At 40.8% G+C, this 20,452-nt stretch overlaps 1 protein-coding gene across 1 annotated transcript in view; it reads right to left on the reverse strand.

Moving 5' to 3' along the window:
- Positions 1 to 940: 940 nt before the first annotated feature.
- Positions 941 to 20,452, reverse strand: part of cdh8 (cadherin 8) — a 97,143-nt gene continuing 77,631 nt past the window's right edge. Inside the window, exons 6-11 of the mRNA XM_008280428.1 lie at positions 18,604 to 18,851; positions 9,393 to 9,529; positions 6,410 to 6,531; positions 5,561 to 5,678; positions 1,609 to 1,860; positions 941 to 1,434 (exon numbers count right to left, since the gene is read on the reverse strand). Of these exons, the coding sequence (XP_008278650.1) occupies positions 941 to 1,434; positions 1,609 to 1,860; positions 5,561 to 5,678; positions 6,410 to 6,531; positions 9,393 to 9,529; positions 18,604 to 18,851 (1,371 nt within the window). The remainder of the gene's footprint in view (positions 1,435 to 1,608; positions 1,861 to 5,560; positions 5,679 to 6,409; positions 6,532 to 9,392; positions 9,530 to 18,603; positions 18,852 to 20,452) is intronic.

Consider the following 20,452-nt stretch of genomic DNA (forward strand, 5'->3'; position numbering starts at 1 on the left):
AACACTCACTTCAAATAGTCAGCACAGAAAAAATGACTTAAGAACAGATATACAAAAACTCAGAACAATGATGAAGAATCAACACATCTCTTGTCAAAAAACAGTAGATTACAATTGTATTTAATGTTGCTTCTGTAAAAAGAAGGCCTCAGAGTTTCTACATTTCTCTTTTTTGTCTTCACTTCAGTCTTTTATAGGCTAGTAACACTTGCGACCCACACCTGTAGCGTGTAAATACAAAGAGTTGTATAAAGCAAGCCTCTCTGGGCTTTAGATAGTTTATAAATGTGGCCACCAAAGAACATATCAAATTATAACAAATTCACCCTAAAGCCAATACTGCTTTGTCTTTTCCCTTTTCTTTTTTTTTTTTTTCAAATCATACATACATTCATCATTGTAATGCAGACCACGTATTGCTTTTTCATTGTCATTTTGTTTCCGATCACCAATCAGCTGGATGGCGTAGGGAGACGTGAAACAAGAGCCCCTCTGCAGCTTCTGCAGTCCAGCTTGGTGTCCATGGAGCATGGAGTATGGTGTCCACTCAAGCTTCAGAGAACCCAACAATATCCGCTTATTGGGCAACTACCAGCGATACCAGGGCTTTTCTGCTACTGGCAGTCACAGCGAATGACTAACACCCAAAATACTGCTAGATAATCCACAACGGAATCTAAGTTACACTCCACAAGAATCATAGATCTCCTAATAAAGACATTGTTTGGCTCAACAATTACAATGCGCTTGACGTAGTGGATGACGACTGCTATACCTCACTCTAAAAAGAATAGAAAAAGGTGGCCTCCCTTGTTATTAACTCTTTTTTTCTTTTTGAACACCTGTTTCTAAAAGCCAGCAAACCCCCTAGCGTTTAAAACACAAGTATGTGGACAGAAAAAAAAAATCTCAACGGTCTTTTTTTCTAACAGACCAAAGGTCAGGTCTCACGGTCGCTCTCTCCCACAGAGTAGAGCTCCCCAAGTCTTCTGAAGCGTGGCCCCCACTCTCTGAGATAGTCATAATTCTGGTCCGAGTCCGATGAAGCCGTCTCCAGTGAGCTGAGAGAGCCGGCAATGGATCCCCGGCCCTCGTATCCATAGATCTGGATGGAGTCATAGGGCGGCGCTGTTGGATCATTGTCTGCCTCATGGAGCCGTACGTTGATAAATTCGTCCACGTCCACCCCATTTGGGCCTGAGTGCTGGCCCGCCCGCGGCATAAACTGCAGGTCAGGCTTGATGTCCTTGCGTGGTAGGTAACCATTGATGCCATCCGGGTTCTGCAGCGTGGCAATATCAAATGCTTCTGTGTCCTCCTCGCCACCTCCCTCATCATCATAGCGGATAATATTCTCCCTCACATCTTCGTCATCCTTGATAATAAGAGGCTCATTCTTGTGTCTCCTCAGGGTCACAAATAGTACTACTATTACTGTCAGAAAGAAAGATGGAAAGAAAGGAAAAAAAGAAAGAAATCTAGGTCAAGCTTTGGCAAGTGGATTTTCAGTAAATCCTGGAGGTGAGATTATGCAAGTTTTCATCTACGTCTATTCATATACACTATTCACGGTAATGATGTGACAATACAAAAAAAGAAACACCTCACCTAACAGGAGGATAATACAGGCCAGGATGGCAATGAGAGCCCCCATACTAAGGCCAATAGGTAAGACATAGGCCTCCACGTTGCAGGACTGGACGATGCCATCGTTGCTGCACCCACACACTCTGATGGTCAAGGTGTTGGTGCTGCTCATCGGTGGGTTTCCGTTGTCCGTCACGATGATTGGCAGGAAGTACATCTCCTGTTTCTGTCGTCGGAAGGTATCGTGCTTGGCTAGAACACTGATTGAATTGTCTGTCAGAGAGAGGTAAAGACAGAGATGATTTTTTGCAAGTGTGTGTGAAAAACCCATTATTATTCATGGTGGTGACAGACTGAAGTTCTGTTATTAAATTGTGTGAAGATCAGTGCAGCATAAGGGTAAACTAATTTCACATCAATCGTCACCAGACTTTTTAGCATTCTCACATTCCAGTGCTGTAGATGGATTTCAGGAACCTTCCCCTCTTTCTTGACAGTCCAATTTGGGAATTCTGAAGGAAGGTGAGCCTGAGTTTTTGGTCCCTCTTTGAAAGCTGAGGAAATGAGAGGACCACGGCAGGCGACACTGGCTAAGAAGATGGCACATGTCGACCCAGAAAGGTGCCAGCTGCTCTTTGATGACACTTCTGTGAAGCTGTCTGCTCATTAGCTAGCACTCCTTACCCTGCTCACATTATCAAACACTTGCATTCCCATAAGAATCTACTCCTGCTGTTCTTATGGAAAACGTACAAGATTGCTGAGAGTGTAACCTTTGCCTCGCTACTTGAAGGTGCACTGAAGAGGGAGGAAAAATAGGTCTGGTGATATACGCTAAAAAGAGATGGGCCATGTTGAAACAACCACGTTGACGGAGCGAACTTAATCAAAAGATGGAATGCTTCATGATAGAATTATATGCTTTGCACAATCTGTAATTGATGTGAACATATGCTCAGATTTATTTTCTTACGAGTGCTGCCACAAAGCAGTACGCTCTGCTTTGTGAGCACCAACATGTCCTATTTCATTTGGATCATTCAGCAGTGCATAGTGAGTATGCAAGTATCTACTATACTGCAATATACCAGTAGGGCATGTCCTCGTAAACAGGTCATTTGCATTTTCTTGCAACTATTGATGGTAAAAATAGAATTAAACATTTCCTTCCCCTCAAACACACTGACCGCACTGCAGTTACAAGAATGCTGTTTTCATTATCCTTCATTTATTTTTTATTTTATTTTATTTATTGTTAAAATATTATATTTTAACAGTGTTTTATCTACCGACTGATGAAAACAATGTACATTGAAATATTTATTGTCACTATGACAAAAGCAAAGGCTTATTTAAATGAAAATTTTGATATAAATAACTTAATATGTGGGCAGCTACAAATGACAGTAGTGACAGCAGAAGTGACTCTAACAATATGAACACTTTGAAACTTCTCAAGTCTCTTAAGACTATGTGAGCAACTACACACCGTACCAAACCAGCAGAGCTTAAATGCTTTATAAGCTAACATGAAAGGATTGGAGGGAGCAGAGGAGGTGATGTTGGTATCCCCAAATTTGTCTAGAAAGAAAAATGCACTTTTCCACCACTCAGCATATTGTACGTTGGATTTTTTTTTAACACTATGCACTGATTTTACAGAAAACTTAGCATGTGCAGCGTTATTGTTGAAATGTAATGCGTCAGTGGTTCATGCATGCAAAATAACCACACACATTAAATCACTGATACCTTACCATAGTGGCATTATGGGGGGGGAAAACAACCACATGTCTCTCCATTCCATACATGTCTGTGTGTTTGTGTGTGTGTGTGTGTGTGTGTATATATATATGTATGTATGTGTGCATGTCTGATTGACAACATTTCACTGTGATGCAACACCAACACAATAAAAGCAAACTTGCACCAGTAAACAAGCTAGCAACAGAGTTCTGTTGGTAGTGGTATTAAATATTTAAGGACTACAATTAATATGTAAACTGACTGCTGTTGACATTTGCAGGTACGGTTTTAAACTGTTCAATGTACAGTTGACTTGTTAATTAGCCTGAAAAATTACGTGACCTGGTTCAGCAAACCAAGATACAAGACTCATTTTCATGCTTCAGCAAGGAGAAAGGACCCTAATGACAAAACTTCAGTAATTTGTTGAACGTCTGTGCTGGTCACTATCAACAACTTTGAACAGTGGAGGTTACTGTTTTATAGCAACAAGCTGAAAATACATTGATTCCATTAGCTACATAGATCATACACAGAGAAGGGTCAGTCAGTGAGCTGACTTCATCTTAATGCTTGCCATAGATAAAAATCCACAATAAGTTTGCTAAACTGTAAATGCAAAATCTCTTGGATGTAGTAAATTAAGAATAGGGTGTATGAGATTCCCAGTGTGCTCAACTTTACGTTCAGGAGAGGAACGTTATGACATTTCCTTTGTCAAACATTAACCACAGAGTCTGAAAATAGTTTCTGTCAGCACATCTCATTTTTGGCATCATATTGAGTGTGTTGTCTCAGTTACTGACAATGGGACACTGTGCTGCGTGCAGCCCCGCCTACTGAATACTGAGTTGTCAGGATGCTCAATATCTTGTATACAGCTGGTCAGAACTTTAGCCATTTCTCCATGGCGGGCAACCCCCTAACCCCTTCACTGTGAAATCCCTACAATTAGACTTATCATTGCAAACAAAAGCAACACACAGAGGCTCACAGGAGCCTGGTGCTCTTCACTGAAGTGTCTCCCACAGCTGCCGATTCAGATAGAAATAGTCATTGAAGTGCTGGGATATGGCACGATGGGCTTCTTTTCTCTGTTCAGAGTTAACAATATCATAGACAAGTGGCTGCTGTGGTGTGGTATGTAATATGTGGAGCTGAACCACAACATGTTTACTTTGGTTTCAGGCAAGTGAGAGGAAAAAAAGAAGGCTTTTTTTTTTTTTTTGACTGGCCTAACAGAGCTGTGCTGTTAGTGACAAAACACTTCTAGTGGGGGACTTTTATCTGTTTCATCATCTTAAGATACTATAAACCTCCTCTTAACAAAAGGGCAGAGTTCAGGAAGCGGCATGTTTTATACACTTTGAGGTTGATCCACAGTTAAGACTAAATAATTCGCAGTGAATATGTGCCTGGTAAACAGTCTCATGTTCTTGACTCTCAATTTCCTAACAAGATTTTGCATGTGACAGAAAAAAATAGGATTTATTTTTTCTCTCCTTTAACTATCGCTTGGTGCGTCAGAAGTATGATCATCTTTGCCAAGGCTATTTTTGGGTTGCCCATGAATACTACAATGGCATCTCATGTTCCTGCTAATGTATCTGTTTCATATATAAAAGATTTTTATTTTTGTCAAAAGATAGCTAGTCCACTTGATGACCTGATTTTCATGGCATCTTTCCTCCATCAGTGCGAGGTTGCAGTAAGTTAGCCTGCAGCCTTCACGTCGTAACAGAAGGCTAGTGCCATATGAAGAGTTTTTGCCCCAAGCTGAAAACATTACACAACATCATTGTGAACACAGTCTGTTCAGAGCCGGCAATGGAAGGGAGGCAGGAGAAGAGGAATGGAATAAAGACAAGAGAAAATGGCAAATAAACCAATCAGAGTATTTAGCAAATAAATATAGTACCATCTGCCACACTGCAACAGCTCCTAGGAAGTCACCCTACATTGAGCTGCAAGACTAGCAGGAGAAGCCATTTGGATGCCATTCATTTAGTTTCCCTCAAAACGCACTGGGGAGTAAAAAGAAGCTGGTGTCCAGACAATTTCACATCTGCTAATTGTGAGCTACACTGATCCACCAGATTTCATCTCCAGTATGGCTAACATGCTGCGGGTTAGAGATTAGTCTGGAAAGCCATTGGAAAAATTTAGAGAAACTTCAGTCATTCTGCCACAAAAAGAGTTATTTTCTAGTACTTTCTTTGTTTCTCACCTTGGTTGTTTTTGATGGTGAAATTGGGGTTGTTGAGCATCTCTGGGACCAGACGATAGTCAAAGTAGTGTCCCTGGATGGGGTCATCTTTGTCCACCGCGCTGACAGTCTGGATAACCTGTGTTGAAAAAAGACAGACAAGCAGATATACAGAGGAGGGCTCAAAGCCATTGGAGGAGGCAGCCTATTCATTACTCTGTTTTTGCCACCGCAGATTGCCTCAGTGCAACAGTAGTTGGATCACACCTGATGAAATATATGCCCTATTCATTCCTGGAGTTTGAGATTATTATCAATGAGGTCCTGTCTAGTCTGGCACACTTTCAGGCTCCTGGCTCTATCTGTTAATCTGTCATCATAGGTCTTATCATGCTGTATGTCTTTATGATTGATTCGAAATTAGAATGCAGGCCCTGCAGGACAGTTTCCCTTTTTTCAGCTTCTCTTTTTCTCCTCCTTTCAATAAATCTCCCAATTGTACATACGCAGGTCCCCTGAATGAGGTCGATTGATGAGAAGGAGAATGCTAAGTACTCGTCCAGAATTTTTGGCTGGGGGAGGCATTGTGCCATCTGGAGGAGGACATGAAAGACAGTCTTGAATTATGATCCACTCTGATCAATCCTGACTGCTCTCATTTCCCCTTTGCTCTGCACACGCTGAGTCGAGGGAGGACTGTTGCAGAGAAAAAGGACTGTACTCCCACCTCTGTAGTTTCCCAGCGAAATAAATAGGCTATAATTCACTGTGGCCAATCATTACAGGGGAGGAGAGTGAGAAAAAGAAAAGGACAGAGAGTAAGAAAGCGATAGTTCACTGCTTTGATGAATGAGTCACGTCTTTCCTTACCTGTCCAGGTTTTCCATTTTCACACAAAAAGGCCTCATATTCGGTGGCAAATTCAGGTGCATTGTCGTTAATGTCCATTACTCTAATGGCCACGATCGCCCTTGATATCTGACTATGATTTCCTATAGATAGATAGATAGATAGATAGATAGATAGATAGATAGATAGAAGAGAGACAATCAGCAAGAGCAAGAGGAAAACAAAAGTAGAGTTGAATAATTAAGAAGACACAAAAGTGACTGGAAAAAACAAAACAAGGTTACACATGAAATCCCAGGTAAATTCTGTGACCTAGTTTAATTTCCTTTATTTTCCATCTTTATTTCTCCCTTCATTTCCTGAGCTGATGGGAGGACAGATGATAAGCCACATCAATCTACATTTCAGCTGGTATCAATGATGCAAAACAGGATTCTAGGCAACAAAAAAAAGCCATTCAAAGTCCTTTTGAAAATTCCCTGTACACTGCAATGTTTAAAACATGAGGGTTAAAACATGCATATTAATGAGCCATTGGCAGCTGAAGTCTAAAAAGATAATAAAAGGCAGTTTAATTAGATTAGATTTTGATTGGAATTATTCATCTCTGGTAATTGACAGTTCCTTTCGAGAGTCCCTGTGAATGGGCGTATTTATTATTATTATTTTTATATTTATTTATCAGTGGTGTAAATGGCAACTTTTAAGGCAATTATCTATTAATGTAGCCGACGGCTGGGTCAGTTTGGCCAAAGACACTGGTGTGTGTGAGTTATTTTGTTATTTCATTGCACTGATTTGTTGTATTTATTTTTTTCAATGAGATAATGTGCTTAATATTTTTGGACATAAAACTAATATTTCCTGAGTTGTGGGAGTAGTGATTAAAATTTTCCAAGAGCCCACGTTATGCACATTTACAGGCTTATCATTACCTTTTTAGGCTCCACTAAAACATGTTTACATGCTTATATGTTTGAAATACACTTTTTTTGCTTTCATTCTGTACACTGCTGCAGTGCCTCTAAAACACTCTATTGTCTCTTTAAGATCGCACTGGGAAAAGCCCAGTCTGCTCTGGTTGGTCAGCTGAAAACAGGAGACCAATGCATACATATTGTACGCAGAGATAGATGTTGCCTTTGGAGAACATTCTCTGGTGAGGAAATGGCCAACCGGAAGCTGCTTATTCTTTGTTTGAAGGCCAAACTAGTCGTTAGGCAGAAGATATGTATCATGGACATAATTAAGTAACAAAAGAAAAAGCTGGACTTCAAATAAGCCATCTTGCACGAATAACAAGCTGTGTTTTCTGTGATGGGGTAAACCTTTGGGTTTTGTAAGTTTGCAGATCTTTAATATGCCAAAAGAACAGCTACTGTATATACCATACTAAATGGAATGGAGAAACCCAAAAAGCAGAACATGGGCTCTTTTATTTTCCTAGATTCTCCTGAGTGACCTACTTCAGAGACATTGTTATGTTTATCTGTGATATACTAAATGTTGTGTAACAGGGAACTCATCAATTAAATATGGAAGGAGTAACAGTAAAAACATACACAAATACACATTTACTTGTATGAAATAGATTATTCTACACATTTGTGGGTTTGTTTTTTTTGTGCATTTATTTTAATTTCTTTTCAATTACACCAAAACATGAAGTCGTGGACAGGTGCTCCACAAAATCAAGGCCTCCAGCCCTCCAAGACACGGGTTGAAAAAGAGATAAGCAGTGAGGTGAGTGGAAATTGACAGTCTGATAGACAGTGATAGATGGATTAGAGCAGGGGGAGGGGGAGACGCAGCCCCTCCCCACACAAGTGATTTTCTCTCAGCAGTCGAAAGGGAATAGAATCTGATTAGTCAGATGTCAACTGGTGCGAGGCAGCAGAACGAGCCTCCGTTTGGGTGGCAAATGGCATCGGGATAGAACTGGGAACACATCTATTCCTTTTCACGCCAGAGAAGACACTGGCTTCCCCCTCCCATCCATGAAGAATAGCAAAACTGCCATATTTATTTTGGCAAATTCCTATTAGGTGTTCTCAGTGATGCCACTATCTCAAGCTACAGTTACTTTGCCAAGAGGCATGAAAACACGCTTTCAATGTATGGGTGAACGACATGACAAGGCAAACAGCTTATCAAATGAGACACATTCAGCCCCTCCGACGGGCTGCTACGATGGTATGATTTGTATGTGCTGCGTGGCCAAAACATTATGACAGTGTTTGAATTTTCATTTATTCTGACAATTAATGTGTGTTTCCTTTGATTAAGGAAAGAAAAGAACAGACAGAGGATGAACAGAGAGAGAAGGATGGAGAGATAGCACGGAAGCAGACACAAAAAGTTACAAGCTGTGTAAACTTCTATTCCAATAGCTTAAAGGGGTACATTAAGCTTTATCACAACATACAGCCCCCCTGAAACAATCTGTATGCAAATAAAGCCTTACATATGGTTGGAGCTGTTTGTAGCTCTGCCGGCAAGATTTTCTACGTAGTCAGTGAGTTTTGCGGTTCGCAGATGTTCTTTAATCTGTAATGGATGCTGGCGTTGGAGCAATCCACTCTGGAGCATGTCTTTAAAACTGTTTATTTGATACGTCTTAATGTTCTTGCACTTCCACAAATTGACTACTGAGCTGTTTAATTCAATCAAAACTCAGCAAATTAACGTATTTAATGCCTCTGTGGATTCAAATGCTAATTGTTTGTGCCATACTCTCGGAGCGATTAAAAGTGCTCGTCTACAAAGTGCCATACAGTTGAACAGCGGATTGCGTGTAGGAGGTCAGTGATTCCTTTGACTCAGACAGTCCATGAAGTCACTCAGTAGAGGAAGGTATTGTATGTGCGCTCCCGCAGTTTTCCGTTTTTGAAACTTGCCTGCCAATGAATGTCTCATAATATGTTGCCTTTGAAAATGGGGCATAACAATTCATGAGCCGCAACGTGCACAGCAGGGGAGAGCAGAATGAGCAAAGTTTACTTACGGACTTCTGTCGCAGTTACTGTGATGTTGTGCCACATGTCTGTCTCCCGGTCCAGCGGTTTGGCCAGCGTGATCTTCCCGTCGTCTACATTGATGTTGAACTGCCTCTCCAGGTCTGTGTGCCGATCGATGAAGTACCTGCAAAGATAAACAATCATCAGGAATTTGAGCTGAAACAGCGACAGCACCACTCAAGCATCTATTTTGCAATCCTTTGGGTATTGTGGCGGTGAACGCGATCTTATTCATCAAGAGAAACCTGTAGATCAATGCACATTAAAAACAGTAGGAAATCAATAATTATCATCTGAGGAATAATTACAGCCTTCACACAAGCAGCAGGGGGCATTAAAGCCTAATCCGAGAAGCCTTCCCCCCAATCAGTGCGACGCCTCCCTCCTGCAAAAAAGACCATTAGTACACGTAATGTCAGGGTAAGAGATGAGGTGTTAACCCTGTTTGGGATCTGTCAACACTCAATGGCTCCCACAGGCTTTGCATTAATAAGTTAGGACGGCATTGTGTCACACACAACCACGAACAGCGGGGGGGGGGTAATGGATGTAATAGAGATGAACTAATGACCCTCTTGTTTAGAGTGACCTTGTCTGATTTTAAAAAATGATTTTGTTTTCTCTTCAAGCCACTAGCCGCTTTTAGACACCCATGCATAAATAAAACCGCACACTTTAAAATGTATCCTTCAGAGAATACATTTGTCAAACTGTTCTTTTCGGGATTCTGTTCCTCTGTGACCCTGCTACTGACACACTGACTTTTTGAGACTGGTACAGTCTTAAAAATACAGTGGCAACACATAAAACTCAAAAAAAAAACTCAAGCAGTGGGTATGAAATTGGAGTGAACATAAAAGAGAATTCTCCGATGCCACTTGAAGCTGTGAAATCACTCTTTCATGTTGCAGCGCGCATAGTGCCAATTCTTGGGACAAGCCCACACAAAACTGACTAAAAAAGAATCTGTCATTATGGGTCATCTTTGGTTTCACATGTTTTATTTGCCATTATGTGTGACTGTCATAAACATCCTACTCACCCAAAACACAAGGCCGCAGTGATTCACGTGAGCTAATTACACAGTGTACTGCATAAGCGTTTCCATACCTTCAGGACAAACTGTCTCTGTTCCTTTCTCTCTGTCTCACGCTCACATCCTCCCTCACAATCTCTTTCCCCTCCAACACTGAGAACCTTTTCTTTTTTTTTGTTGGGTCTCAAGCTCTTCCTAATCCAATCCCCCTATCCAATTCTTTGCAAACCCTCTTCCCCGTGCAGACATCCCTCGGCCACCAGGCGCCCCGCTCACCCTGTCTCCTTTTTTTCCTCACCCCGGGTCTCATACCATCTCACACTGGAACTGCTCTTCCCTATCAGCGCAAACCTGTTGGCAGGAACCCTGCGGTATTTATATGAGAGAATAAAGGGAGAGGGAGAAAGGAAAAGACACAGAGGAAAGAGAAACAGAGAAAGAGCAGCAGGAAATGCCAAAGACAAAGTCACAACAACTATTTATGTGAAGGAGGGTGCTGCTTATACAAGAATGGTTGGAAATGAAATAAATAAACCACTGGCCCAGATTCCAATTGTTGGGGAGATGTACCGAGCCGTGACATTTCCATTTTTGAGATGAAATGGTGTAAAATCCTCTAGACGCCGGGCTGGGAGAGGTCCATAAGGACCCCCCCCCCCCCCCCCCCCCCCCCCCCCCCCCCCCCCCCCCCACCCCCCCCCCCCCCCCCCCCCCCCCCCCCCCCCCCCCCACCACCACCACCACCACCACCACTACTACCACCCCTCCTTCTCCTTCTCTCTTGCCCTGCAGACGCAGAGCACTTTCAAGACAGGCAGACAGCAGCAAACCACCTGGGAGCAGCCTCTCTCCTGCAGACTGAGTGGATCCCAGTCAAACTCTGACAGCCTCACGTGGAAGCGAGGAGACAGACCCTGAAATGTTCTGCCACCTGTCACTCAAACTGACAACGTGATGTGAAAAGAATTAAAAGCAAATAAAAAATGATATCCAGTGTTATACGTGCACAGCTTCCCTAAGTGTGATGTGAGAATGGGTGCAAATGTGCTCGCGTCCGTGTGTGTTTATATCAGCTTGTCTCTGCTTTGCTTTATCTTTAACAAGCCTTTAAACGGCATTGGACTGACCTCAGTCTAACAGTAAAACATCACGTAGAGATAGTTTGTGCCAAATATTCTACAGCAGAGTAGCGCTCTTACAACTGACGCAGCAGACATCCAGAAATATTCAGCTCCTCAATAAAAAACAAACACAACACTCTAATCAAACGGCATCAGTGGGACAGACGCTGTTCTGTGTATAAAGAAGGTAACTATATGCTGTAATCAGTGAGGTTGTCATTCTTATTTCTGTTCATTTATGGATCATTGCACTGATGTGTGCTGCATTTCTCAAACACCGCCTGTCTGTCAAACAGTATGGCCAGGATATGTTCCCTGCTGAGTTTCTGTGGGTGGTAATCTTTTGTCTCTTTAGCCATGGAGGCTATCATTGCTCATACTATCTACTCTTTTTTCCCGTCCCCATCACATAATCTTCTGCAGTTCCAAATGTACACTAACAAGACTTAATTATAGAAAGCATCAGTAATTTTAAAATGAAGAGTTGAACAGAAATCTCTAACTGAAGTTCAGTCATCTGGAAACATAATGAATCCAACCTGACTGTGGACACAACAGATGCACCAATGGTCATTGTGGTGACCCACAATATCTCCCACCATTTAACCTTTCGCTCTGATCATGTTACTGTATGGGCTCTGGATCACAACAGGACAATGAAAACTGAGAATGAATTGTTCTGACGGCAAAACTTAGAAAATCTGTGTTACATGAATATGTCAATAAAAAACACTGAGCTTTGGACTTTTCTGAAACTAGGCATCTTTAGCATCACAAAGAATCACAGTTTTCTGTGGGGAAACATTATAAGGTACATAAAACAAAAACTGAATGGCCGCTTTACTGCTTTTATGCACAGTGTATAATGTTTCCTGTAGCTCTGCAGGCTGCTTTCTAAAGTCTTATAAATTAACCCTGATGACATCATCAGGTTTATCGGATGTAATGAACTGCCCTGTGGCCACAAATGACAATTGCATGATAATAATAAGTAGCACATAGTTATTAAGTTATTGAGTTATTAAAGCCAAGAAAGTGACTCAGTGATGCCACTTAGACAGCAATTTGTGTCTTAAATTGCGCCGATATTAGCTGACATTAGCCACCATAAACTGTGAGACTACGCAAGACTGTATCAGCAGCATATTAAACTGATTAAAGGAGCGCTTTATAGCTGGTGAATTCAACATTTCATTTTAAAGAGGAAAAATGTATTTGGTCATTTCGAAGTCGAAGTTTAATTTGGGAAATTTAGAGAGACATTTTATAAGATAGAATAATAATATTAAACTCATTAGCGCCACCTAGTGGTCAGACTATGTAACGACAGCTCTGCCTCTCAGTCTTCTGCTGGTATTCCCTGGCATGCGCTCGCACACATGTACACAACACAGTATCGGCCATACTTGTGCGTTCATGCTTTCACCACACCTCTGTGTGCATGCTGTGTTTTTACCTCTGTAGACTTTGCATGTGTGTAAATGTGTGTAAATGTGTGCATGTGAGCGACTGAGTGCCTGTACAAGTTGGAGGAAGAAGAGGTGAAAAGATCAAGAACATTTTTTTTTTTTCTGCAGAGAACAAAATGCCTCTGACATTCCTGGGTGTCATGAGGTCAGTAATTCCACCGGGAGGATCACAGATGTAGAACTAATTTTCTGTCCCCCCGAATACTGACCATTTGTGTTTGAACACTGCATTTTATTCAGGTTGGTTCTCAGGACATTTAATTTATTTTGTGTTTTTTTACCAGGAAGGTCATTTTTCTCAAGAGTACCAACTTATCTAAACCATAAATAAGAAAACATCAAAAACAAAGAAACTGTCCATGTGGAATAAAGGATCGTGGCCTAAATTACATTAAATTTCCATTTGTTTCAAAACCCTCTCCCTTACTTGACTGCTTGTATTACCATATGCAGCATGTCAGCTGTCAGCGGTGCCATAACAACATAGCAAAGACTGCAGAACAAAACAAGAGTCACAGAATTCCATTACGCTTCAGCAATTACATTCAAAAATAAAAGCTACAAAAGAAGAACAAACAAAGAAGGCAAAGATGGAAATGAAACTTGTTCAAAATCCAAAGCAGATTTTGGCAATGCCTGTCACAGTATCAATATTTTGAAATAAAATACACTCTGCTGTTCTATGAAATCCAGCAGTTCGTGTCAGACAACCTTAGTGACTGCCAGATGTCACATTGCTTTTTATTTGTGATCAGTCAGGTAGAAAACGACAGAGCACCAGCTCCAGAGAGAAGCAATACTGAGGGAGTATTTCATGGAGTGCACCTGAAATGTTATTGGTTGGGTGCATTAAGTACAGCTAAGGGGTTGTTTGTCTCCTGAGTGCAGAGGACATGGCAGTCCACTAGAGCACTAGCCCCAAGTGGTTTAGACTTAGACTGGTTGGGTCTGGTCTGACGGGGGGGGGGGTTTACGGCGGAGAGCGATCCTAATCAGAGGGTTTGACTCGAGAGCTCGTTCAGATGGTGGCAGGAGTGCATCCACACTAATGCTGCTTTTACTGCAGCCACTCCACAAACGTAGATCCAGCTTGAGTGACGACAGTCTACTTTGGAGAACATGTCCTCTTGAACATTTTGAACCAGTAGGAAAATAAAAGACCACAAGGTAGAAAGAAAGAAACAGAACCAAGTGAGGAGGACAGTGTGGGTTTTACAGCCAAATGTTTTTTTTTTTTTGATACTGTGCCAGCCCTCTCCACTTTTTTATCTATCATGTTTTGTTTTCAATTACCTGAAAAAGACAATAGTTTATTGTTCAGTTCGTTGATACAACAATCAGCAGGCTTTTTTACAATTAACTAATCACTTCAGTCTTCAAAGCCTTGCTTTTCCCATGTGGGATTTACTGCTTTTGCTCTGTTACAGCACCGTGAACTAACTGTTTTGGGTTCTGGACTGTTGGCTGAACAAAGTCAAATGTTTGAGGATGACACCGTGGAACTTTTTTTTTTTTTTTTCACCCTTTCATGATGTTTTACACCAAATGATTACTCAATAATGAAAATAACAAGACAGTGTAAATATTTGGCTTGATGTCTCGTGAGGCTTTTGTCCAAATTTTCCGTTATTTAGAACATACTTGTGCTCTTGTAAGAGGCATTACTGAGGCTACAGCCTTCTGTCAGCCAGTACATTTGGAAGGATTAAAATCTCCCAGACGGTAATCATTTCATCAGCGCAAAGCTCAGAGATACAGACTAATACAAACCCTTGCTGGAAGTAAAATCAAATGGTCTTTGGTGAGGGTGATGCATCATATGAAACCTACAATGACAATAGTTTGTTTCATCTCATCTCCTCACAAGGGAAACTCTCGACATGTGAGATAGATCATCTTGAAGATTGAAAGGAGGAAGGGGGTAAAAATGTTTAATTGGACTTCAAAGAAAATCACATGTTGAGATAAATCAATTCATTATGACAAAAAACCTGAAAGTAAATTCCTGCTAGCGTGTGCATGTACCTGTATTCTTTCCATGATGATCAGTGGCTTCACAGCTGGCAAAGGATTAATAGAGCATTCTGTTAGCCGCTTGTTATTTTTTTGCTTTCTCTCTGAAAATAAAAATTGAAAGTCTGAGAATGAGCTTTATTTAAAAATCTAACAGCTCTCAAGAACATTTTGAAAGGCCCTATTCTGCTTCTGTGACGGCAGGAGAATTTTTATTTTTTTTAGCCTGACAGTCACACAAAGCCCTTGAGAAATAATCCATTTTGAACATAACATCATGTCTGCAAAATTATAAAATTAGTGATTAAAAGTCTAATGAAGACTATGTGTTTAATAAGTTTGAATAAAAAAGAAAGAGCGAGCAAAATAAATTGCAGAAAGGCAAAGGGCCTGGTACATAAAGATGGCAGCCGATGACTCAATTCACACTGTATCATGCTCAAAACACATAACAAGTGCCAAGACAGGATGTTGATATCTGGACAGTTTCACAGCAGCAAATGGGCAAAGAGATCATGTCAGCAGGGTGCTGCCATCTGCAGCCACACTCATTCATTATTTAGTCACTTTTTCTTTCAATAATGATCGACTGAAGGAAGCAAATACTGAGAGTGTGTGAACAGAACCAACTATTAATACTGCACCTAATTCAGAATAAGATGCAATAATGAGATGGATTAATTTCATGATGAAGTGGACTTTTATGCACTTCAGATGGAAGAAGAAAATTACTAATTTTTGAACTGATTACTTGTCTCTCTAACACACATATAAAGCACAGACCTGCATCAGCAAATACACGAGCACCATGGCATGAAATAAAGACGGAGGCAAAAGATGCCATTATACACCAAAAATATTTCTGCTTTTACTGGTGGACGGACATCAGGCAACCTCAAGGCTCAGTTCCTCCTGGCAATCTCATCACTAAACATGAGGATGCCACCAGAAAAAAAAAAAAGAAAAGAAAGAAGTAGAATGAACCGGCCTTGGTCTATAGCCTCAGCCAATCTATGAAACCCACAGTCTGCTCTCTGCTCGCTGTGCAATTACACACAACCTGTTGAGTGTTGTCCCGGGAATGCGGTCAGCAAGTCACTGGAGAATTAATGAAATGCCAAGATGGAGGGAGAGAAATTGCCTGTATAACCTATCCTCAAGGTGCCCTTCTGGTATTTCCAAGAATAAGTCACATAAGAGGAGAGTATAGCAGGGCTGGTCATAGAGTGAAAGAGAAAGTTATACTGCCTTCAATTCATAATCTACCTTTTTTTGTACGTCTGTGGAAATGAGAACAATCATTGAGTCATTTCCTCACTGCCAAAGACGCTACCACAGTCTCCAAAGGTCAGAAACATGAAGAGATTTAATTGCATGCCTCAGTGTCAACCATTTTATTAAAACAAGTCATTATAGCCTGAAAAGACTCATTTCTTAACCTATTCTCTCCATCACTTCTTGAAGTTAAGCTACCTACAGAGCTTTTTCTTTTGAAAAAGCTTGCTCTGGTCATTCAATAGCAAATGGTCAAGCAGTAAAGGCTGAGGTCCTGTCAATAGCTCACTCTTGTCAACATCTCTGTGCAGAACACCAGACAGTTTGATGTGTGAAGCCTCCAAGGCTCCCTCCAAAGGTTAAACCCCCTCTTCTCCAAACTAAGAACTCTGTTTCTCCCAAAGTGGTAAGACCGTCCGGTCGCTCTGAGCAGATAACAAGCAAAGACTGGTATTACCGAGTAAAATAATAGAAGCCCTTTTTAGAGAGGGCACAAGATAAGACATCATGGCGCAACTTCTCAGAAGTAGCAATGTGTCAAGCATTTACGTTGGGTGCTGTAAGGCCGTGGATGATCACCGCCACCGTTTATATGCACAGAATCATGTGCATATCATTCTGTATGTCAGGTGAATTCTCTTGTCAGGGGTCTACGTATATTTTATGGTTTCTAGTGTCTATGAAGATAGGCAGCTAGCGTGTTGTATGGTGTACTCACACTAGAATGGTGTTACAGTACCCAGCCTTCAAAGTGATGTCATACCCCATTTTATCAGAACCACTACTTACAGAATGACAGTGTTTTAAAATGGGTTGCCTCATTGTGCAACAGTGTGTGTNAATGACAGTGTTTTAAAATGGGTTGCCTCATTGTGCAACAGTGTGTGTGTGTGTGTGTGTGTGTGTGTGTGTGTGTGTCTGAGTGTGTGTGTGTGTCTGTGTCTGTGTCTGTGTGTCTGTGTGTGCAGCACTCCACTTCCATCCACTACAGGCCTGGTAGGCAAGCCAACGAGAAGCTTGGCTAGAAGCACAACTGCTCTTACAGACCATCAACAGAGTGTTGACAAAGCAGATGCACAAACTAAATTAAGGCATTATTTAGCTTATGACATAGCTGACAGTCAGATTGAGGGAGCCAACATGTCCAACTTCACAAAGCATCCTACAGACAGACATGCTGTCTCAGAAGTGACAAGGGAGCGAATATGATAGATAGCATAATTACATCATGCCCATGCTCTCAAATATAAGTCAGACAAGTGTGATGTCCTTTGTGTCTAGCGACTTTTTCACCATCAGACTTTGACAAGGCAGTTAATGGTAATCATACAATTTCATTTGACTTATCGTTTTAGAAAACTTTCCAATGTGGAAAGTGTCTGTACACACTGACACAGTATTCACACCAGTAATGTTAACTAACATCAACTGGCAGATTTAAAAAAAAAAAAAAAAAAAACATTCACAAATGTAACAACAGCAGTTATCCTATAAATAGTCCAGTTAATTCCTACAAAAAGAATGAAAAGGGGTGATTAAAACGATTTATCTTCAGTGCCAGGGTTTAACCTTTCATAAGGAGCAGTGTGCCTCATGAAGCTGGAAAGATGGGAATGTGTTCAGAGCTGGTTTTAATGAGGAGTTCCTGCAGTTCTGGTTGAATGTTAAAATGTACACTAGTCAGTCACAACAGTAAAAAAAAAAAAAAAACAGCGAGAGAGGGCTTTAGTCAGATAAATGAGTATATCGATTGTTTAGATGCTTCTTTGAATCTCCCTCCAAAAACCTTTCCTGCAAAGATATTGTTGGAATCTAGCTCTGAGTTTCCTTTGTGTAATGAAAGCCTCGAGGTGTCTATGCTGTCCTCCTGCCATCGACCTCCAGCAGGGTCCGCCTCAGTGCTGCTCAGCGCCAGGCGTAAGCACGCCAACTAACTGCTGCTATCCAAGGACACACAAGTAGTAACTTGCTATTTACAACTTAAAATTAGCTTCCCTTTGTCAGTGCAATTCTGAATTCAACAATGACTATGATCATCACTTTTCAGGTGACAGCCACTGTTATTATTTGATATTTTTTATCCATCAAATATTTTCTCCAGCAAGTTCCAACTCTCTAGTCATTCACTCCTTCACCACATTTTCCAGTGTGTGTGTAATTAGGTCTTTCTTGCGTCATGGTTCTTTTATTGTTTGTTTTAAAAGCAACAGCAGATCTTTCCTATATCCAAAGCTGTTGCCTGTGTTTCCTGATAGTGGAGCCAACATTATTGAGTGCATCTCACCTGACGAGGCTCCCAGTTGAGTCTGGGTCCCTGGCAGTGACTGTCCCTATGACCGTGTTGATGGGGGCACTCTCGTTCACTTCCAGTAAGTACATGGGTTTTGAGAAAACAGGAGGCTCATCAGAGTCTTCCACCACAATCTTTACAGTGGCTGTATCCTTGAAGGGCACGCCGCTGTTGGGCTCCGAGCGGATGTTGGTAGCTTCAACTTTCAGTGTGTAGGCTCTCTTGCTCTCATAGTCCAAAGGCTGTAAGAGAGTACAAACAGAAGTGGTCAAACCTACTGCACTGTAACTCAGAAGTGTATATCTATGATGTAATGTAGTGCACAATCCAGTAGTACAAAGTAAAGTACATTAACTCATTTACTGTATTCAATACAAGTTGGATATTGTTGTATTTTATTTGAGTAGTTTTATGTAAGTTTGTGTAGTTTTATGCTACTTTATAAATGATACACCTGTGCTCACCTGCATTAATGACAGTGTCACCATTCTGATCAAGAGAACTTCCAAACTGAACATGCAATCACCTTACAAAAATGTGCTGCATTGTTTTATATTAAAGGGGCACCGCATATATTCAGGTCACTTGTCATGAGAAGTATTACTCAGGCTGTGAAAAGTGTGAATTATGTATTCTGGCTCTGGAGAGAGTCTGAAAATAACCTTGATCATGTCATCAGAGTTACCTCTGTTTGGTACAAAGTCACAAAAACCAGCATTAGAAGCTGGCAGTTTGAAACATACGGGTGTTTACAACAGGAGCAGGGTGGAATAAAAGATACCATTGAGTTTCATTATGGGGAATATAGGAGTGAGGGTTTTTGGAGCTTAGCTCTTGTGACGTAAATTAGGCAGCTTCTTAATAACTGAGTACTCCTTTAAACCACCCAGCCACGTATAAAGCAATTAATGTTGCCACCAACTCAACCAGCCACAGCAATATTGTCTAAAAAAGGGGAACTTGCATAATGGGAACTTTTTTTTTTTGATAATTACATATGTGTTGCCTAAAATGTTCCTGTCCTTTCATTTAAAAGAGTATGTTTGTACTTTTTCACCAATGCTAAAATATGATTTTTTGGTAATCCCCGATGATTACTGCTGTACTTAGACTCATATGCTTCTTTACAAAGATGCTACACTGAGATAATAATATTTACAGGAATTAACTACAATTCCAGTTTAAAATGTTCTTTTGAAAGATTAGAACATTCCTACCTTATGCGCATTCCCGTGGATGTACTGTTAAAGACACTGTGGCAGACAGCAGTGCAGCTGCTACTATCATTAGATGAAAAATTTGAGAGATACCATAATTACATACAAAGTACATGTGCGCAGACTTTATTTTGAAGGGTTAGGGACTCTAAGTGGTTGTGATAATGTCTCTGGTGTCGTATATTACAGCAAATATAATTCATTTCATCATAATTTTGATTTAAATCAATCAGTCAATATAATTGCAATTTTCAGAGACAAAACCTGAAAATATTTTCCAACCTTTATCAGCATGAAAACGCACAAATCTCCCTGGTAATGCTTTCAGTGACAGCAGACCATTAGGACATTCAAACTGCGATCACACCCAGTTCACATAAAATAAATGACACAGGTGCTTTTTTTCAAGGCTATCAAAAACAAAACAATAATCTTCCAAAGAGAAATGAAAATATTTTGCACAGCACATGTCATTGTGTGACTGACATATCTGTTTAATCCGTCTCCTCAATTGATATGCAGTATCTCCTTTCCAAATGGCTCATCCTTAATATTTAAGAAGGAGGAGAGTCACAATTTACTTTCTTGGTATCTCTGAGGACACCCCAGACTGTCACAATTTCATT

This window comes from Stegastes partitus, unplaced genomic scaffold (genome assembly GCF_000690725.1).
Source record: "Stegastes partitus isolate 25-593 unplaced genomic scaffold, Stegastes_partitus-1.0.2 Scaffold193, whole genome shotgun sequence".
NCBI lineage: Eukaryota > Metazoa > Chordata > Actinopteri > Pomacentridae > Stegastes > Stegastes partitus.